At 34.0% G+C, this 22,900-nt stretch overlaps 2 protein-coding genes across 2 annotated transcripts; one reads left to right on the plus strand and one right to left on the minus strand.

Moving 5' to 3' along the window:
* Positions 1 to 901: 901 nt before the first annotated feature.
* Positions 902 to 2,406, minus strand: LOC110627948 (putative disease resistance protein RGA3). The gene is made up of 2 exons (XM_021774363.2): positions 1,432 to 2,406; positions 902 to 1,345 (listed from the first exon to the last, which is right to left on the minus strand). The coding sequence occupies exons 1-2, from the start codon at positions 2,404 to 2,406 to the stop codon at positions 902 to 904; spliced, it is 1,419 nt and encodes a 472-aa protein (XP_021630055.1).
* Positions 2,407 to 6,670: 4,264 nt separating this feature from the next.
* LOC110627591 (elongation factor 1-beta-like) lies at positions 6,671 to 9,827 on the plus strand. The gene is made up of 4 exons (XM_021773938.2): positions 6,671 to 6,748; positions 7,505 to 7,787; positions 9,271 to 9,384; positions 9,493 to 9,827. Exons 1-4 carry the CDS (start codon positions 6,671 to 6,673, stop codon positions 9,654 to 9,656), a joined length of 639 nt encoding a protein of 212 aa, XP_021629630.1. The 3' UTR covers positions 9,657 to 9,827.
* The last annotated feature ends 13,073 nt before the right edge of the window (positions 9,828 to 22,900 follow it).

The following is a 22,900-nucleotide window of genomic DNA, read 5'->3' on the forward strand; positions in this document are numbered from 1 at the left end:
ATATTGAGAGAAATATTGAGAGAAATCTGAGAGAACAAAGAATGGCAAGGAAGCGTGGAGAGAAAATGATGGGGCAGGGAAGGGGTGGGGTTTTATAGTGGGAGGGTATAGTACAAGCTTCAAAAGCTCGGTATCATAATTTCTCCTCTACCGCACTTATCTTGCACCTGGCAGAAATTCTGCCGCACTTGTAAAGTGCGGTAGAAAACTTCAGCAGGAGGCGTGCCTCCCTCCTGCTGACGGGGCAGAGACGGATTTTGTCTCTGCTCTCTCTGCTGACGGGGCATATACAAACCCGTCTCCGCCCTGCTCTACTGCACTTTTGAAGTGCGGTAGATATATAAAAAAAAATTAAAAATTCTACCGCACTTCAGAAGTACAGTAGAATTTTTTTTAGTTAAAAAAAATTTCATTTTTGGGTCAACGGCTATCTACCGCACTTATAAAGTGTGGTAGAGGGTTGATTCACCCTTATCTGGAAAATTTTTTTCTACGGATCAGAGTTTAAGAAATATTTTTTATTTTAAACCTTATTTTGCAAAAAAAACCCATTATAAACACCTAAATCATCCACTAGGGAAGCTGATGCCATTGGTAAAAGGTATAAATTTTAAGAAAGCAAAGCCAGGGTAACAAGACAAGAAGTCGATGATATGAGAAGCTTTGATTTCCAAAATTGACACGACTTGGAATATTATTACATTGCCAAGTGGGCACTAAAGAAATGTTAAGGTAGTTTCTTGATTCCTTCCTGCCATTTGACAAACAGCTTCTAGGTGAATACCTTGTCCAACAGAAATACTTTGTTTCAATTTGATGTGCTCAGTCCACTGTAACGAATAATTCACAGAATCAGAGTATCAGTCAGGAATTAAAATGTAGTTAAGGAGGAACCACACCCTTAGTCTTCCCTGGAAATTGGAAGTCTGGTTTCATTTGGTTTCCTAACTAAGTTGGAAGAAGCAGTACATATGATGAAAATGACAGGAACAAAGCAAACTTTGATTGGATTCTGAGATCCTCGGCGTAGATAACTGTATCCAATACTTGAGTAAATGAACTGAGAAATGGCACTAACAAAGCTGAGAACATCCATTATGGTATATGGGTTGTTGTCTGAAGACGGAAAATGAAGCCAACACCTCATGCCCCTTCTCATCAAAGTGATCTTCTGCTTTTGTCCCTTATAAACAAGCTCTGTGATGCAGATAAATATGGCTGCCAAAGACACAACCACACACATCAGAGCATAGTGAGGCTTTCTCGGCGAGGCAATTTGGTCGAAAATCAACAACAAAGTCTCTAGGATGATGTTTGTGAGTGCTGCTCCCCATTCAAAAACGACCTATAATAACTTTTTCAGATTAATCTGTTTCTTTGATAGCTAAAGAAAAGAAAGAAAAAGAAAAGAAAAGCAACTGATGCTCATACCTCATTCTCTCTTCCAAGAATTGGGCACTGGACTGATATAGCTAAATCTTGAATTATAATATCTCTTGATCCAAAATAATCAAATCTCTTATTTTCTTGAGATCGAACTCCTTCAATCCAAGAAAGGACTAATTTCTCCTTAACAAATGCATAATCCTTGGGAGATTTAATACCATAAGCAAGGCATTGCTTCAGGTGAAATAGAAGATCAATATGAGTTAACTTCAAAATCATAAAAATATAATTTGAACACAGCTCCATATTATCTGAAATCTTCTGCCATTCCTCAACATTATTTTCACAGCACAAGACATCTCCCAGCATCTTTGCAATTAAAGGAAGACCTCCACACTTTCTCACTATTTCTCTACCAATCATCTCCAACCCTCGTTGATTTTCATTATCATCATTAAATGCATGTTTAGCAAACAAACGCCAGCATTCATCGTCACTTAACTCGCTCAGAACATGAGATTGAACAGCACCTAAAGCTGATGCTACACTCTCACTGCGAGTGGTGACTATGATTTTACTTCCTTGTGCTCCGGCAGCTTGTAAGTGAACCAGTAAAAGTTTCCACTCAGCTTCATTATCGTTCCAAACATCATCCAACACAAGAAATAATCTTTTTCCCATGAATTTTTCCTTCAGCTCATCAAGTACTAAATGCTGATCGCAAGTGCGCTTGGCATTGGAGTTGAGTTCGTCAAGAATATCTTTAGCTAGCTTTAAAAGATCGAATTTTGCTGCAGCACAAACCCAGGCTTTGACGTCAAACCATTCTTGTACTCTGCAATCTCCATAAACAAGCTTTGTGAGGAGTGTTTTACCAATTCCGCCCATACCCGTTATCGAAATCACTTGTAAGGCGTTGCTATTTGATTCATCAACTGAAAGCAATCTCTGTACAATTGCTTCCTTATCAGCATTGCGACCGTAAATAGAAGAAGAATCAACACAGAATGTTTTCTCCATTTGTATAAAACTTGAAATTGATTAGAAAAAGCACATGAATAAAAGAAGAAGAAGAAAGTTAAGGTATATAGTAGAATTGTTGTTTACTCAATTTAATTCACAATATCTGAATTCTAAATATTTGAACCACTCAAGTAATTGAGCTTTAGAGAAGCTTCCATGTAGGTGCACCGTGCATGGGCCAGAGAGATTGGTCTTCAATTTAAGGCATATTCAACAGTTTGGATTTCCACGGACGATTAACTTTGGACTTCGTGACATTTTCTTTTTAAACACAGAAATGTACTCATCAGTCTTTATATTAAAGGAATACTTATTAGTTAATCATTTAGTTTTGAATGATATATTAAAATATTTTTTAGTTATTAGAAAATTTACTAATTAATTTTTTATTAGATTGAACCATTAAATATTGTTTAATCATTATGATAGGAGAAATTAGTTAGTTTCTCAATTTTATAAAAATTTTTAATATTTAATTTGAGGATATTTTTAAATTTTTACCCAATACTTAATAGTTAAAATTAAAAGAGTCATCAATTAGTAGATTTTTTAAAATGTTAAATATATTTTAATATTTTTTTTTAAAATTAAGATACAAATTAATAAATTTTATAAATATATTTTTTAAAATTAAAAGATAAATTAATAAATTTCTTTATAAAATGGGAACTATATAATAATTTTTCATTTTTAAACTGTAAACAGATTGAATTAACAAGGAAAACTATCACTGACCAAACACATTACTACAAATTTCCATTTACTTGCCTAACTAAGCTTCTGTTTGACTCTGAAAATTTACTAGAAAATCAAAAGACGACTGGTCGTTTGTAAAATGCATGGATTGTTCAATGATTATGACCTACAAGCGTGAAGGCAACGTTGGTCGTTTGACCTCTTCATTGGTTCATCACATATATGACTACGACTAAACTTTATAAATATTAAATAATTCCTTAATTTATCAAATGATGTTAAAATGAGTAGTTCTATTTTTTTTAATAAAATTAAAAGTTTTATTTTTATAAAGCAAATAAATATTCGTCAGTAATACTTTATTTTTAAATTTAATTTTAATATAATAAATATTTAAATTTAATTTTAATATAATAAACATAAAATATTTATAGTTATTCAAAAAAAAAATCCTCAATCCCACGGCTAGCGATTGTTTCAATTCCAAGTCCACTTTTAATTATGACCAAGATAAATTTAAATTAGATTGCTGAATTTTAATCTCCTATGATTTTCCTTTTAACCTTGTTTGGTCAAAGATAGGAATCCTAATTACCCTCGTTTATTTAAAAAAACAATAATTTCCATATCAATAGTGAAATGTTGTCTAATAAAAATATTTTCTAAAAAAAATATTACTCTTGTTTTCTTTACACAGAGAAAACACATTTGCACAATAAACTATATATTTTCTTTAATTTATACCTAATTTATCATTAATTGATATTTAATTAATGAAATAAATAATTAAATAAATAAAGCAACATGACTGTAATGCTATTTTTTATCCTTGTAATTTTTAAATGTATAGTAACTTAATTATATGAATAAATAAATTAATAAGTACGTAGTAATTAAAAGTTATATTAATAATAATGGAAAATCACGGAGATAATATTTTCTCCATAATAGATTTGATTAAATTAATTCAATAAATACCCGACTTATATGTATCTCACTATTTCTTTTATTTCACTTAATCAAAGATATTATTAACAATGTTAATTTTGAGACATTTCAAACTGATGACCACCGGATCTCATTATCCCTGAATAAGGTCGAACCCAAAAAAATAGTGCTGATCCAAAATCTATGGAACCTTTTTAGTTGACTGGTCCAGCATCTTAAGTCTTGGTTCATACGCACGAGGCAGGCCGGATCATTTGTGAATCCAGGCCCGATGAAGGAGAATCTCAGCCCGGTGATGTGACGTGACGAAGGATGGCAGGTCCAGTCACTCGCCCTGTCCGCATGCACGCCGAGAGAAATTAAATGGCCGTTTGGTGTGGAGAGAGGGTCTGACATTTCCGTACGTACGGATCTGTGTGACAAAAACAGGTAGCACTGTAGCAGAAAAACTATTAGACGTTACTAACAGACAAAAGGAAAGGAATAGAATGAGGAAAACACTTTTCTCTCTATCTAAGCTTCCATCACAAACTTCTTATCATTTTGTTCTTCCTAAAATTTCCTAAAATTTCTATATCAAATAAAATTCTATATTTATATGAAATACCATAAACATAACGTTTCTCTATATACAAAGAATAGAGGGAATAATTTATTTTCTATTTTTTATTATAATTCAAAAGATAAAACATATTAATAAATTTATATATTATTATTAATAAAATTATCAAATACAGAAAATAACTCTTTTTCTTTAAAAATAAAGTCATTTTTTTGAAAAATAACTTTTTATTTGATTAGAAAATAATTTCAGTTAAATTTTTTAATGTCTCAAATATCAAAAAATTAGAATTGAGAAATATTTTTTATAAAATAAACAAATTTTTAATTTTAATTTCATTTGAATTGAGGCAATCCAATGAGTAATATATAAAAAAGGATGGGCCGAAACAACATTAATTTGAGTTATTTTCTTTTCTTTTTTTTCTTTAGCACTCTAATAAGAAGATGTGATGTTATAACATGTTTTAGAGAAATAATAATTAAAAAACATATTTAGATATTTTGTTTAGTGTTACCATTAAAATTATATTATTTTAATATATTAATTAAATAATTAGATAAAAAATTAATATATTATTGTAATTAATATTTATAATAATAATAATATTATTAATGTAGTGAAAATTTACACAATTATGATTTGGTTGAAAAAATTAGTTTATTAATAATTATAGTAATTTTAGGATAGAATGAATAGTATTTGTTGTGATTTTTGGATAGAATATTTTTAGAATATGTATATTATTGTAGTATTAAATTTTGTATTGTTATTTAGTGAAAAAATGTAATATTGATAATTAATTTAGGTTTAAAATATATAATATGATTTAGTTATAATGAATTAATAATTTGTTTTAGTTTAGTAAAAAAATTAAGTGTTATTAAGTGTATTAAAAATTTATAATTGATAATGTAATATGATGATTGAATATATATTGTGGTTTTGGATAGAAAAAGTTAAGTGAATGTATATTAGTGTAATGATAAATAAATTTTATTGTGATTTAATGAAAAAAATAAATATTGATAATTAATTTAAGTGTAATTAAGTGTAATAGAAATTTAAAATTGATAATGTAATATGGTGATTGAATATTTATTTTTGTTTTTGGATAGAAAAGATTTAGTAAAAATTTATTAGTGTCATGATAATTATTTTATTGTGATTTAGTGAGGTAAATTAATTGGGATTGAATTTCATAAAAATTTATAAATGATAATTTAATATGGTGTTTGAAAATTTATAAAGTTTGTAAATGTGTATTAGTATAGCATTTCATTGTGATGTGATATTGTATATTATTTTGTATAATTAGATATGGAAGAATGACGTAACTGCCGTGACCGTCGTGATTATATTTTACCGGGTCCCAATGATCTATTGTTGCTATATGCACAAGCAGAGTATCGGTCTGAGACTATATGGCAACAAACTATAGAAAGTGGAGTGATAGGTTGCAAAAGAACGGGAATAATTTTGCATTTGGATGATATTTCAGAGCAAATAATACCTCACCTACGGCGTACGAGTTTTTATGGCGTGATACGACTAGGTTTTTTTGTTTTGGACTAGCACTTAATTACTGCCCTTGTTGAGCGGTGGCGACCAGAGACCCATACATTTATGTTTCCGGAAGGGGAAATGACCATTACCCTTTAGGATGTTGGGCCAATTACTGGATTGCCGGTCAATGATGCATTTGTTACATGCCGATCACGTCACCATTGGCCATCAGTATGTGAGGCATTATTAAGTGTCGTTCTATCTAATAATACCGTAAGAGGGTGCTATTTAAAAATGATCTGGCTGGCTGAGGAGTTTAGTCAACTTCTAGATGATGCTGATGAGAAAGTTGTACAGAGGTTCACACGAGTTTATATTATGAGGGTCATTGGATCTATTTTTAGTGATACATCTGCTTCGTGTGTGAACCTAACGTTTTTACCATTGCTAGCCGATCTGAAAGAAGTCGGCAATTATAGCTGGGGTGGGACATGTCTGGCATAGTTGTACAAACAATTGTGTAAGGCGACAAATCCTGAGATTATGCAGATGGCTGGTCCATTGTTCATACTTCAGATATGGGCATGGGACCGTATCACAACAGTATCGTTGACACTGTCTAACCGAGTACTATATCATGATACTCCACTAGGCAGCAGATATGTGATATTATATTATCGTTAATTTATTTTTTCAAAATTAAATATTTAAAGAAATATTTGCTAATATAATGTATTCTGCAGGTGGAATAATGCCAGACAGATAACTGAGGTTGTCACCCACGTACTAGTAGAGCTGCGTTATCAGCTTGATCAATTATTACCCGAGCAGATAATACTGTAAAATAAAAAAATATTTTAAAGCTACATTAATTTATGTATAACACTTAAATGTTGATTTCAGATAATTTGGGAGCCATACACTGATGCCCTGATTGAGTCACTCCTCGAATACTGTCGCGAATGATGAGAAATTTGAAAAGTTGTTGTCCCACTAGTTTGCTTTCATATTATAGAGTGGCATTAGCCGGATCGGGTCATGCGACAGTTTGGTATGTAGCAACATATTCCAGCTGAACCTCAACAATTTGCTGCACTCCATGATTTTGATTTGAGGAAAAGCGACACAAATTGCGCAGAAGTGCACTTTCATTGGATAGCGCACTGGAACACTCGAGATCGAAGAATAATTACTGGCCCACCACCAACAGAGCCACTCCATTTTCATTCAGAGTATATGGAGTGGTACCGTAGGGTGTCTAGACGTTGGATTTCTATTAAAGGAGCGGCAATGGGATCAGGGCTAAAAAAATTTATAATTTTTATGTTATTTTCAATAATAATAGCATATTTTAAATAATTTAATAGACTATATGTATTGCAGGAGTTGCAGGAGGATGGTCTGGAACATATGTATGCTATTGCTACCAACCCGACCACTGGGAGCATGACGGCTATTTGCGATCTCATACAGCCCGTTTCTTTTTGTATGATGGAAGAGAGACGGCAGACACAGTTACCAGCTCCACATCAAGCACCTGCTGCACCGCCTAGCACGGCTAACCCAGTTGACCCACCTATTCCAGAGTCAGTTTCAAGTGGTAGTAGGGGTAGGAGTCGTGGTCATGCTAGGGGTCGTAGAAGGGATCAGGTACAAGCAGCACAAGGTGAGAGAGATGTGCATCTAGTGCCTCCCCGATATAGTATTATCAGTCCATGCATGATGATAATGCACAAGTTCATCTCATGTGCCTTCTATATTTTATCATTCTCAGAGTCAGTTCATAGGATGGATGCCTGGACCTTCGATACCGAATACAATGCCTTCATTTATGATCGGTGCTTAAGGTGTACCATACACACCAATAGGATTGATGTTTCTTGCATTTGCATTAGAGTCTGTGCATGAGCCTTCTACTTCTAAGTAGTATTACATGTCAAGCGGCATGAGCATATGTTTACAGAGTATAATGTTGGATTGGGATATGACCATCTTGGTATCGGTCTATTTGGTCAGTCCGATCCATCTGCTGCTGCTGAGGTGCAAAATCTAGATCTCAATGCGCCGACGACGCAGGAAGATTTGGATCCTCAATAATTCCTAGCACCGAGACCATGGCAAGATCGTTTATGGGCTCCACATGAGAGGAGACATCGAAGGTATATGGGACTAGTGATCATAATTGACATGTTGACTGAATATGTATGTAAAAAAGTGTTTCAATTATATTCTTTTCACTATGTTCTTTTTTTTTTTTGTATTTATAAGAGTCTATTCCCAGATATTGATTGACTCTTATGTTTCACTATTTGTTTTGGGCATTGCACGGGGTAATTAGACAAAACATCTTTGCCGGTTACTTGAGAAAGAGTTCTATCCACATGTAAAATTGGTGCGTGTAATTTTTTTTTTTGAATCAATTATGCTTTATGATGGGATCTTGTTTGCATTTTTGTGAACTACCATATTTGCAGTTGAGCTATAACTTTGTTCTGATTGTGAGTTGCCATTCTTGTTGATTGGATGCCTGAAAGTCTCTATTATGGGTGAAGTTTGTCATTAAGTTTGTTCGATTTATATCTGTATAGACTTATTCATAAAATTTTCTTATGAACTATTGACACTTCTTTTGACTTGTCATTGTCTAGGAAAACATACCATATTTACTTAGAAGTTTTTTTTCCCCCACTTACCATTGCTATTTTCATGGTGAAAAAAAGGGGTGGGAAGGGGGTTGGGGTTGGGGTGTAGATTATTCACTTACTCTATAACTGAAGGGATTTCATGTTCTTATTCTATTCATATAGGCCTATCCATGACGTGAAGATATTACGGACATCAGTAAAAGATTAAATAATTTCAAGTTTTCTCTCATGGCAGACACTTCTATTTCCATGGAAAGCCTCTATCAATTGTAGTACTTGAATTTTGTAATTTTATGTGCTTCCCCCTTAAGCAGTGCTTAATGCTGTTCTGTTGACTGCAATTTTTTAAGCCTTCCTTTATAGGTTTGCCATATTTTTCCAGCAGGATCCATGGCTGTGCATTTTGGTTATATATTTAAATTTCATGGAAAAATATGTTAGGCAATGGGCTGTATTGAAGCAAGAAGCAAAAAAAATTTAATGTTCTGTCATTGCTCATTTTAGGTGGAAAATCTTCTGTTCTTATGGATGTGAAGCCTTGGGATGACGAGACAGATATGAAGAAGTTGGAGGAGGCAGTACGGAGTGTTGAGATGCCTGGTCTCTTGTGGGGAGCATGTACGGTTTGAGCTGATATTATTTGTTAAGACACCTTTTACTTATAAAATTCAGTTTTCCTGCAACGGTCTGATATTAAATGAATTGTTTGATTTTGGTATGTGGCAGCAAAACTGGTTCCAGTTTGTTATGGCATCAAGAAATTGCAGATCATGCTCACCATTGTGGATGACCTTGTATCTGTGGATGACCTCATAGAGGAGCATCTGACAGCTGAGCCTTGCAACGAATACGTTCAGAGCTGCGACATTGTTGCCTTCAACAAAATATAAGAACAAAGATGAATTTTGTTATGTTCTACTGATTCTAGCGTTATAGCCATTTTAGCATCTTTAGTATGTCTGTCATTTTCTTTTTAATTGGTTTCTACTGTCAACATTTTCCCATGGTTCTGCTTATGTTTTTTTAGATTGGTGAGAGTTGGAAAGATTTATCACTTGAAATACCTGCCACTGTCTTCTGCTGAGTGACCCGGCTCCTCTTTTTCCCCTTCACAAGGTATTCCCCTTCAGCTAAATGGCAACTGTACTGGTTGTGAATGAGAACAAGACTTGGTATCCTTGTCCCTAGCAAATTGATATATTTAAAGTGCTAAAAATAAAATTTTACCAAATGCACTTAACAAATTAACGCCTCTATTTTGAAAAGGGTGTCTAAAATAGACTTCTTTCACAATTATTAGATTAAGAACTTGGTTCAAAATATCTTCCTTGGGAATATTTATTAGAAAGTACACTTCTAAAAAATTTACAGTCAATTTTTTGGAAAGTAAAATTTTTTTAAGTGGTAAAAGACTAATGTTTATGATATAATTTTAAATGTAATAAATTAAGAGGTAAATTGATAAATTTAATATAATTTATTAAATTTTATTTGGATAAGTTACTTTAGAAAAATGAAAAGAGAAATAGTTTTCAAGAAATTGTTTTAAAATGTAAATTAAATAAGACTGCCATATCCATAATTTTTTAATCTCAACTAAATAAGGTATTGAAATGAATACATGATTTTATAAATTAATCTAGTAATTGTTAAGTGATTAGTCTTTTCTATAGTCTAATTCTTAAAAAAATATAATTTTTATAATATTAAAGCATAAGAAAATTTTACGGAATATAAAAAAATAACACAAAATATCAGCCCTGAATTCCTAGTTCTAATAATGGACCTCTTGTTTTTCTTGAATTTTCATCTGATTTTCGACGAATTCGTTTTATACTTTTTTCCTTTTATTTTAACAACTATATTTTACTCGCTTTTAATTTCAAAACCAAGAATCTTGTAAAAAAATTTAAACAATAAATTATAGTAATGGAAGGAATTGTTTTCCACATTTGAACCCAATTTTTTATTTACAATGATTGTTGGAGTCCCATAATCTTTTTAATTATAAAATTATTATTTACATTTTTTTTACATTATAATTACATAAAAAATAATTATTATAACCCTATTTAATTTTATCTTTTTTTTAAATAAGCATTTAAAACATTTACTTTATTTAAAATAACTATAAATAAGTAATTAATAAAAAAATTATTTTTTAATATATCTAAAAAAATAATATGAATAAAAATTATGAAATAAAAAAAAAAATTTTCATTGAACTTAAAAGCTGCAAAGCTAAAAATACCAATATTTATCTACTTGCTTCCCCACTCATATAAGTTTTTTCATTGTACCCCACCTTGCCACATATGAAACAATGTACTCTAGACGTTTTTTTTATTTTGTTCGACCTCCAGTCCATCTCATTGTGTATCCTAGAAGACTTTGGCCGTCCCTTCTTCCTTGTTCTAGAAATGTCAGGCACAAGAAGAAGTCCATATGCTGCAGGCCAATAGTCAGGATGTCCAAGAGGATGGAATGCGTACGCGTAACATTAGATGGTACGCTCCAATTTTGAATAGTCAGATACAAATTGTTCATAGTCAATTGAATGTGACATGCATGTAGTAATAGCATGTGAACATGGTATCCTTGTCTCTTGAAATTTGCCACATGTGCATGTTTGATCCATGAGTTTCACCACTTGCTTTTGCCTACCTTTAGCAGTAATTATTTCACAAATTATTGTCTGACTGTTGAACCGTTTAACTCCATATCAATTCGCTTTAATTACATTAGCACACAGTGTTTCACTGCAAGCCTGACTGAAAACATATCCCTTGCTTTGTTGATCCAAAAATGTTGTCCTCCGCGTATCAAAATAATGGACACATTGGAAGAATATTTTTTCAACCATTGCCATTATAGGCAACGTCCGAAATCCTTTCATCATGCCATTTAGGGATTCAACCATGTTTGTTGTCATCACGCCATACCTTTGTCCACCATCGTGTGATCTTGTTCATTTCTCTAAATTTATCTTTACTGCCTAATCATATGATTCAGGGTGCACCTCCCGAATATTATTCATTGCCTCGTAAAACTTTCTCTTTTGGTTTTCATTTGCTGATATAAATGACAAGTTCATCAAAATAACATTAGCATAAGCCAAAAGTGACATTAAATTAAATAAATAAAGTAAACTTCATATTAAACATGACGCATACCTGCCCTGTGCAACGATTCCTTTATTGCTGCATTTTTGAATATCTTGTTGTAATTACTCAAAACATGTCTGATGTAGTAACAATGATGACCAGCTGGAGGTTGCAACCAATCTTTCTGCATCGCCTTAAGAATTCCAGCATGACGATATGAAATTACACACAAGTCTTCTCGATTGGTCACAATGATCCTTAAGCAATCTATAAACCACAACCAATTGTCACCGTCCTCCTTATCAACAATGGACAATCCATAAACCACGACCAATTGTCACCGTTCTCCTTATCAACAATAGCAAAAACTAATAGAAAGAGTTGATTATTTCTATCGAGTGCGGTTGCACACAGTATACACCCAGTGTATTTTCCATATAGGAATGTCCCATCGATTGAGATTACAGGTCGACAATGTTTAAATCCCTCAATTGATTGCTTAAAAACCCAAAATATATGGTCAAATATACGACACATCGGATTTAATAATTCATTTATTCAATGTGGATTATCTTCAATCATGTATACTATTTCTGGATTAAAATGATGAAGAGCAGTCATGAATCTACGCAAACGATTGTATGATTCATCCCAACCCCCATAAAGCCTTGCAATTGCCCTCTGCTTTGCTTTCCATGTTTTTTTTATAAGACGACTCGTACCCAAATTTATCCCTCACTTTGGCTTGTAGGGCATCAATTTTTATATTAGGTTGCTGTTCAATTAATGCAAAGATGCATGAACAAATAAAATTTTCATCCAATTGGCTATGGTTTTTTATCAACTGAGGATTTGTACATGTGTGCGGTCCACTATATCTCGTAATTTTTCATATATTGTCTCCTTCTTTCTTGGATGCTCGAAGCCTCCATGCACACCCACTATCTTTGTCTTTACACTTTATAGAATAAGTCTTCTCTCTTGTTTCATGGTAGCAAAATTGATGATGATCTCTTAGGTGATATTCTTTTGTAGCCGCAGCCACTGCATCTCTCGAAGAAAATATCATCCCAACTGAAAACTCTTTAAATGGGTCCTAAAAGGAACGCCCTTCTAGCTTATCCTAAGGATCCACCCTAAGCAAATCGAAGTCTATTTCTGCGTATAGGAGAGGATGAACAACAGGCACAATAGGATTAGGAAATTGAGTGTTGTAATATCGAGACTCACTCCAACTATCCTCCTGACCATTATCATTATCATCATCCTCAGTAGACATCCATAAATCATCGTCATCGTCATCGTCATCCTCATCCTCTACTCTATCAGATAAATTATTTGACGGCCCTCCAAAACTATTAGATAAATCAGAATCATCCTCTAAATTTTGCTCTTCACATTGTTCAACATTTGATTCCACAGCAGTTTCAGATGGATTTATATCAGAATCCTCATTCGTCGCATCAACACAGCGAAGTATCTTAATATATATTTCTATACCAGGTATACCACCAATTTGATATAAGTAATTAAACATACTAGATATATCATCTTCACCCCGTATCTCCATACATTCAAATTTTAAGGATCCATCCACAATTGTTGGCTTTCTAAAACTAATTGTCTCTGTATATTCATTCTTCTCGAATAATCCAATTGCACGAGCAATTTTTCCGACCAATTAATTAAAACTTATCCGTTTACTCATTGGACCAATCTTTGAAAACCCTCCATCATAATTGTATCCATGAGAACTATTTATAATATTTCCATCCCAATGAATATTAGAATATGCAGGAACTGCCATTTTTCTGATAAAAAATAAAAATAAATATGTAAATTCAATATTTCTATAATTAATAATTAAACTTTTTAATTCTTAAAAATTACAATAAATTAAGATTAAACACAATAAATATAATATATTTATTTTAAAAAAATTGTAATTTTTTATATACTTACCTTTTAAATATGAATAACTGTATCACATTTTCACCGGATCGATCACTGAAATCAATTCATTCAATTCCTACAAATAAAAAATAATTTGTATTGAGAATTTATTTTCCTTTACTCAATTTACCATATAAATAAAAAAATTTTAAATTTAGAATAAAAACTATTGAAAACTTACCGGCGTTTCTTTTTTTATAATCAAATCGAAGCAAGTAGATACAATAATTTTGTGAAATTTGTAGAGGAAAAGAACTAATTTTTATCAAAGATTAAGTAAAAAAAAATCAAGGCTAAGAAATGAAAATAAAAAGGAAGCAAATAAGCAATGAGAAAGTGGGATATTATTTGTAATTCAATAAGTAGTTTATAGAGTGTAATTTATTGAGATATGGGTGTAGCCACTGGGGTATTTGTGGGTGTGGGTAGCCGTTGGGGAGGGAAACGGCTAGTTCGACACTTTGAGTGCCGAACAAGGTTGCTAGTTTGACATTTAAAGTGCCGAATAAGGTCACATGCCCCAGAGAGTCCTTAGGGGTGCAGAGATTCTTGACCAAAAGCCTAGCTTTTGGTTAAGCCTTCATCAGGGGTGCAGAGATTCTCCGCACCCCTGACGAAGACTTGATGGCTTGTCTAGCACTTTAAGTGTAATACCCGGCTAGATTCAGCCATCGGAATTTCTACCGTCCGGTGGAATTTGAGGATGTCAGAGGTTTCTAGAAGGGTAAGAGAAAGGTTTTCTTAAATGTTTGTAAGTGTTTTTGTAAGGTATAGGAATGAGTTTTGAAGAGAAAAGACCAAGGAGGCAAAATGCAGGTTCGGCCGCCGAAGGTAATGTTCGGCCGCCGAAAGTGCCCGAGATTCGGCCCTCGAAAGTCTGAGTTCGGCCGCCGAACGTTGCATGGTTTTGCATGCGATTCGGCTACCGAAGCTGAGGCGGTTGTTCATCTATAAAGGGCACCGAGTCCAGAAAAAAGGAGGAGGATTCTTCTCTCTTTCTGGCCTAGGTCAGTTCTTGATCTCCTTGGATTGTTTTCATGGTTTTTCATCAAATCTTTCAAAGTTAAACAAGTTTTAAGTAAGTGTTATGTGTTTTTGACGAGTGTGAAAGCTTGGAGGAGTTTGGAGCTTGGATCTCCATATCTTCGAGTTTGGATCACACCAGCCTTTGTTCTTCAAGAGGTAAGTGGAGATCCTTGGTTTTTATACTGTTTTCTATGAGTTTTATGACGGGAAAAGGGAGTTAATGCTTGAGTTTGCATGAGTTGTGCATATTAGGGTTTATGGCCCTTTATGCTTGATGTTTGCTTGCTGAGCTTGTTTGTTGGAGTTTAAGTTGTCTTAAGCTCCTATATGCTTGTTGTTTAGAGATATGGATGAGTTAGAGAGGTTGGATGCATGTTGGGAAGGAGTGGAAGGTGTGGGAGGCGTCTTTGTGCACGAAGCTGAGTTCTGGATGAACTCAGGTTCGGCAGCCGAAGGAGGATTCAATCGCCGAACATGCCCGACTTTCGTCTCTGGAGGACACATTCGGCCGCCGAAGGTGCTGCCGAAGGTGTCCTGTCCAACCTTCTTTTGGTTGTTTTACATGCATGGTTTGAAGTGTTCTAGAGGGGTTTTGGGGAGTTGTTTATCAGTTGTATAGAGTCTGTTTGGTGCCTCATTTGCGTCCTCCATTGTAGGATTGGACCCGAGGAACCAAGGTGTTTAGCAGTAGTAGCTGCTTCAGAGTTAGAGGTAGCCCAGAGTTAGCCAAGCAGTGGCTACAGGTGAGTGGAACTAAACTTACTATTTTACTTGAGAAATGACACGTTTCTAGCATGATCCATGCATCATAAAATGCTATGTTATGTATTAGGTTGTGTTGCATTAGAATTCACGAATATGATGCATTGCATAAGATGTTGTTCATGTGGATGAATGTTGGATGATCCTTAGCCCTTGATAGAGATCAGATACAGAGTTATGGCATGAGGTAGCCATACCAGGTCGCTCCTGGATAGTCCAGGTCGCTCCTGGTACTATGAGTTAGACAGACAGCCTGTCAGATCAGAGATCAGAGAAGTCCAGGTGATGACCTAGTCTCCTTGGCACAGTGGGACATGTTATGATATGAGACAGATAAGAGAAGTCCAGGTGATGACCTAGTCTCCTTGGCACAGTGGGACATATTGTGACATGTAGTAGAGGGCTATTGGTGACAAGTTCATCCGTGAGATGATATGTTTGTGATGTGATGCATTTCATGAAAACAGGTAATTAATGAATTGTTTTATTGTTCCTCCTCACTGGGCTATAGAGCTCATCCCACTCCCTTAACCCCAGTTTTGCAAGTTCCGAGATAGTTATGGGAAGTCAGAGTCAACAAGAATAAAGAAAGATATGCATGAATGTATGTTTGTAATAGCGTAGTGGACATGATGTAATTAAAAGATTAGTTGTAATGTAATGTATAGATATGTACTGTCATATATTGGATAGACTTGTGCTTTCCCTAGTGTCTTTACTGTAGTGTGATGTATGATTAATCCCTTTGTACATGAATCCTGTTTTACGTTTCTTGATGAGAAATGTGTGTATCAGGCTTAATGTATGGCTTTGATGAGATACCAGTGGATTGTGTTACAGATTAAAAGGGTTTCAATCCCTTGACCCACAGCAGATAGTGGTCACTGGTATAGGCCCTGAGGGCCATTTCAGATTGGCATATCTGAGTAACAGTAGTTAAGCCTGGAGCGTGTTACAGGATTGTTGAGTAGTTTGATCATGTATGGGATTTATCAGGTACACAGAGAGTATAGTCGGCTTGCTACGGGTCCCGGCGGCCTTAAGCCGATCTGGATCCTAGTGCCAGTGATGGTTCGGACCGTTACAGAGGGGTACCGATTTCCGGGCTGTTACATTAAGTGCTGGACAGGCGTATTCAGAACCCAAGGTGCCGAACACGCCACGCATGCAGCCACGAGAGAAGCAGCTTGTTCGGCAGTATGACTGCTGAACACGCTCCTTTGACACACAGAATTCAAAAATATTTTCAAATTCTGCGTGAATTAATAATTAATTTATTTATTATGCATGAATTGAAAAAAAGCTCTCAGAGGGACACCTTCAGGCATCCAAGAATCAACCCAAAATCTAATTAATGTGCCATTTCCAAAAGACCAAGATATGCTTCTGCGGAGCTCATCCCAGACCGAGCATATTCCCCACCAAAGGTTAGAATAACTGGATTTAAACATACCAGTAGTAGAGTTGTTAGGGTGAAAGTTATACTTGACCTTAAGAACTATAACCCAAACGCCTGAGAGTCAGTTAGGAGGCCCTAGGCTAGCTTCATCATAAAGGCTTGGTTGGTCAATCTGGAGCTCCTGAAACCTAACCCTCCATACTCTTTGGGTTGTTGAATCTGCTCCCAGGACACAAGTGCAAGTTTTCTAGAACTGCCACTACTTCCCCATATGAACTGACAATAAAGTTTGTCTACCTCATCACAAACAACACTAGGAATGAGGTCTACATGGTATAGGAGTGAATCGCAGAAAGGACTGACTATGCAAGGGTAACATGTCCCGCTATAGAGAGCGTAGCCGAGTTTCAATTACCAAGTTTTCCTCTAATTTTTCAATAATAAACTAAAATGTCCTTCTAGAGACCCGATAGTGAAGAAAGGGTACACCAAGATAGAACCCCATATCATTATTTTTTAGACTCCTAAATTCCTTAAGCTACCTTCTTTCCCTTACAGAAACTTTCTTCGAGAAAAAGACACATGTCTTATCCCTATTAACTTTTTGTCTGAGCTGTTGCAGAAGTTGTCCAAGATTGTGTTGATGATATTCACCTGAGAGGTGAAAGCTTCTAAAAAAAGAATAAGATCATCAGTGAAAAAAGATGAGAGATAGAAAAAACACTCTTATTAGATTTGACAAGAATATAGCGTCCTAGGTCCACTACTTCATTAATGCCATGAGCAAGCTTCTCCATACAAAGGGCAAAGAGATAAGGGGAAAGGGGGTCTCCTTGCCTTAGAGCTCTCGTAGGAAAGAATTTTCCAGTGAAATCTCACTTCCAAACCACTTGCATAGAAACAAAAGAAACACAGTTCAAGATAACATTAATCAAAGAGCTAGGAAGGCCAACTTCAAAAAGCGCGTTCCTAAGACTCCTAACTCACTCTATCATAAGCTTTCTCCAAATCAACTTTAAGAGCCACAAATCCCTTATTTCATTTTTTTCCTCATAGAATGAATAACCTCCTGAGCAATGATGATATTGTTCGTGATTTTCCTGCCAGGGACAAAGTTTAAGGATGCCCAGAGATCACTGCAACCAAAATTATGCAGCAAAAAAAAAATCTATGTTTTCCCTTTCAGGATCCGGGTGCTTCATTTAATTCGAAAGGAAGGATAAAAAACTAACCTTTTAGATTTTGAAAATCCTAGCAGGACTGTAACTTTACATTTTTTTTTTGACGAAAAGAAACTATTCTGAACTAATGGTGCTGCTTTTAAAACAAACACTTTCAATGGTATCCACACGAACATTTCCGTCTAGAGTGCTAGCTCTCTGAACAGATGGATTAGCTATGTGCTCCAAATCTGCAACACAGAAAATGATTATAAAAACTCTCGTCATACTTTTATAAAGCTCTCAAAGAAGGTATTTTTTGTTCACTCGTTTTCACTCAAACTTTTCATTTTCACACACTTCTTTTCGTAAAAGAATTATGATCATCATGATACTTTTCAAAAAAAAAAAAGAAAAGATCTTTTATCTGCAACCATTACAGATAGGCTGCGGATCTTTTAAAATATTAATATGAATAATAATAATAAATAAATAATATGAATAATAATAATATTTTTATTAGTATTATTATTAATTATACTAATGGGCTCTTAACCCATTAATATGACATAACACATTAATGACGTTATTTTGTGTGACCCAATAGGGTTACATTAATTGGCAATAGACCTAGTCCAACAAGGCTCATAAATTATAAGCGGTCTCTAACAAGACGTTATAACTATCTAATTAATACAAGGATCGATAGTTCGATAAAGCCTAATAAACAGAATATGTATTAATCTCTGTCATACGATATCTAGTTTGAACATAAGTCATAATCAATGTCAAACTTATAATGTTTAAACTTATGATTTCTCGATCTCTAAGTAGACTGATAAAACTAAATGATATTGATCACATTATCAAATCATTTGAGTATGGCCATGCATTTATTAGTCTCACTTATCAAGGGGTCCAGAAGATATCTCTCTCAAAGAGGGGGACAAATTCTATCTTAACTGTTCAATATCCTCTATATAATTTCTATTATGCTCAATCATAACCTTTACGATTATCTGATTAAAGACCATGTCTGGTTATGTCAAAATATAATAGTCCTTATATTGTAAAATGTGACAATCTCAAGTCAAAAGATTAAAACATGACTATCTTGAGATTCACTTATGACAATAACTCATGAAGTTATTTCAATATAGGTCCATCCGATACTTTATTCTCTAACAAATATCTATGATTATTGATTTATATCAACATACACATAATTATCTCATGATTATTTATCAATAATTATACTAGTCATATTTTATTATTATCATTATAATAATAAGTAACCAGGGATGTTAATCATTATTATGTAACATTCAAACAAATAATAATGATAATAAAATCTTTTTTATTAATAAACAAAATGACATACCAAGATAATAGTCTAGGACAAGTCATATTTTATTATTATCATTATAATAATAAGTAACCAGGGATGTTAATCATTATTATGTAACATTCAAACAAATAATAATGATAATAAAATCTTTTTTATCAATAAATAAAATGACATACCAAGATAATAGTCTATGACAAATATACTAATACAAAACTCGTCTAGTTAAGGCTAGCCAGAAAAGAGAGGACCTTTTTGGCCCTATTAGTAATAACTTTGGTAATAATTTTATACATCAAAGAGCAGAGGTAAATAGGTTTGAAATGCTTTAAAGAAGTGGGAGTAGCCATTTTCAGGATAAGAGAAATGAGAGTATTATTAAGATTCTCATTGAGAGGACTTCCCTGAATGACTTTGTTCATTCTGTGCAAACATGAGCACCCTACCCAATGCTATTAATTCTAGAAGAACCAAACTTGAAAGCCATCTGGCCCTGGAGCTTTCTAGAGCTTCATCTCAAACAAGGCAAATTTGACCTCGGATAAACTTGCGTCACCTGTCAAAGCAAAAAGCAAACCAGGAGGGATGCTAGAAAACTTACCTTGTGTACAAATCAGAGGAAGAGTACCCCATCCACTTGATAAAGCTTCCTAAAGTATTTATAGGCTGGCCTTGAGGCTCTCTTGATCTTCAACCCAATCCCCTTTATCATCCTGGAGCAACTCAATTATGCTTCTTTTCTGTCTTGCAATGATTTTGGCACGAAAGTAAGCAGTGTTCCTATTGCCCCATTGAATCCAATTCATTCTAATTTTTGAAACCAAATCAGTTCTTCTCTATAAAGAATAATATCAAGCTCCCTCCTAAGGTCCAGCTCTAGCATCTGCAAATCCCTTGAGAAGCAATTCTTTAAGGATCTCTGGATGCCTTCAATACGGGCAAGGAATCTCCTCTTCTAATGAAAAAAATTACCAAAGGTGCGGTTATTCTAATATTTGGGCTTGTTTGACAGAGGAAGTAAAGAATCTATAAAAGGAAGATTAGGGTCCCAAGCCTCCTGTACAAAGAAATCAAAGTTAGAATGAGAGATTCAAGCCGCTTGGAATTTGAAAGGTTGGGAAGACATAGGTGGAGTTTGAAAACTATGGAGCTTAATGAGGAAAGGCCTATGATCAGACTGAATACAAGGCAAATGGAACATAGCGGCATGATCAAACATAATTTAGATACATTTTTCGTACTATTTTTTTAGTACTTAATCAAGTATTTTTCTAGCTAATCTTGTAATTTTGGTCATGTTTTACAAAAAAGCAAAAAGAGAAAAAGATTTGATGAAAAAAGTCTTAAAATTATTGAAACTGACTTGACCAGTCGATTTGGGCAAACCTTCTATTATACTGCACAGAAGCTAGGAACTGCCCAGACCTGTAGGCTAAGTAAAACATTTTCAGACAGAGATTCGCCTAAATGATTTGCCCAAACCAATTGAGCAAATCGACATATTGCACAGGATCAACAGCAAGTGGAAAAAATTCATTTAAAAATAAAGAGACTGGGTCTTCTCCTTAAAAGCCGCGGGACCCAGGTGAAATCTCCTCAAACTATGGGCACCAACTATTCTTCCAAGGAATTCTATTCTTAAAGAAACACATTAAAAGAAGAAATCATAAATCAAATCAAAGAGGAATTATCATTCCACAAGGGATTTTGCTAGGGTTTAATGCCTATATAAATCAAACATTAAAGACAATAGAAATCATCATCTCTCTAGCACCGAATCTGCTTTTTCACTTCTCTTCTCTTTTGTATTTTCTTTGAAAGTCATGAGTGGCTAAACACTTTATTTCTAGTTGAAATTAGAGTGAAATTTTCAGTTTCTACATGAAGTGGGAGATCTAAACTCAATTGTTCATATTTTATTTTTCAATATTTATGCAAATTTTGTTATTCTTCATATTATTATTACTTTGTTATTTGATCAATAGGGCCCATTGTTCTTTATTTCAAAGTAATATATTGTTAGTTTGAATACTTGAAAACTATAATTGCTTAGGTTATTCAAACACAAGTAACAATTAGTGTAACAATTATGAAGTTGCATAATCTAACTCAAACTCACCATGCAGTTGGTCAGTTAGAATTAGATCTCTCTAATACTTAAAGCAGTTGATAAATTAAAATTTTAAAGACGTTATTTGGGCAATCTGTTAGTTAGGAGTTAATTAGCGAATGTTTTCTAATTAATTTAAAATTTAAGGAGAGATTGATTATGTGGAGTGTCTTCCATAACTATAACTAATTTATTGAAGCAAATAAAGTATTTTTGCATCAATGATCAATTCTCAAATTGAAATGAATCCTACACTTAAACTAGAGCTTGTTTATATTTATTTATTTCTTTTTTAATTATTACTTCCTTTAATTGCTTTGATTTTATTTAAACTCATCATCAAAATGCTCTTTTTTTATTGTTTATTTTGCTTAGTCATTGTTTGAAAATTTTTAGTGTTAATTCTATGTGAATTCAATTCTATTCTCTCTATACACAATTCATAATTATTTATTTTTAATAAATTATTTTTTATGATTTCGATACCCATTGCATCATTCGAGAAAGCCATCCTTCAAACAGAGTTTGAAAGAGCCCTACCCAGTCTTTCAAAAATATTCTCTCTCTGCCATGTAAATTGTGGACATTTAAAACCTAAATCAATAAGCTGAGATTGGGAGACCCGGTTTAAAAAGTCAGGAGACACCCTTGTTCGATGTGTAGATCCCCCTCGTCTTTCATTTGCCGCAAGCAAGGAGTTAAAATCATCCGCCAGTAACCACTTATCATCTGGATGTAAGGGTAGAGGAAATAACTTGCTCCAAAGAATTTTCTGCAATTAGCAATAGGGCTAACATATACAGCAGTAAAATTCATGATAAGATTACCATTAACAACAATATGGGTATAAGCAAATTGTTTATCATTAACCAAGACATTAATGTCCCGATTCCAGTTCCAGAGGAACCAGATACCTCCCGAAAATCCATTAACCTTAATGCAATCGGACCTGGGAAACTTTAGATTTTTGATAAAAAGGTCAGCTTTCTCACCATTGATACGAGGTTCAAGGAGAACAACAAGGTCCGGATGGTGAGTAGCAAATAGAAGCTTAAAAACATTCATGAAAGCTAGGCTGCCCGGCCCCTAGCAATTCCACACTAAGATAGACATAGGTAACAAAGCAAAAGGGAGAGCACAAGTACAGATTAGTCCTGGAGGTAAGGATCCATAAATGGTTCCTCCTCAAACCTGCTATCATTATCATCACCATGAGAACCTTCATCATCTCTTTCCTGTTCCAAGATCATATTATCATTTAAAACTAGAAGAGAA

Source organism: Manihot esculenta, chromosome 12 (assembly GCF_001659605.2).
Source record: "Manihot esculenta cultivar AM560-2 chromosome 12, M.esculenta_v8, whole genome shotgun sequence".
NCBI lineage: Eukaryota > Viridiplantae > Streptophyta > Magnoliopsida > Malpighiales > Euphorbiaceae > Manihot > Manihot esculenta.

Bases quoted from the DNA above. Each gene is read 5' to 3' on its own strand.
- LOC110627591 (XM_021773938.2), top strand. From the start codon at position 6,671: ATGGCTGGTCCATTGTTCATACTTCAGATATGGGCATGGGACCGTATC. The intron at 6,749-7,504 runs GTACTATATCAT...TATGTATTGCAG, and splicing joins CGTTGACACTGTCTAACCGA to GAGTTGCAGGAGGATGGTCT. The intron at 9,385-9,492 runs GTACGGTTTGAG...GGTATGTGGCAG, and splicing joins TGGTCTCTTGTGGGGAGCAT to CAAAACTGGTTCCAGTTTGT.
- LOC110627948 (XM_021774363.2), bottom strand. From the start codon at position 2,406: ATGGAGAAAACATTCTGTGTTGATTCTTCTTCTATTTACGGTCGCAAT. The intron at 1,346-1,431 runs GTATGAGCATCA...AAGTTATTATAG, and splicing joins TTCTTGGAAGAGAGAATGAG to GTCGTTTTTGAATGGGGAGC.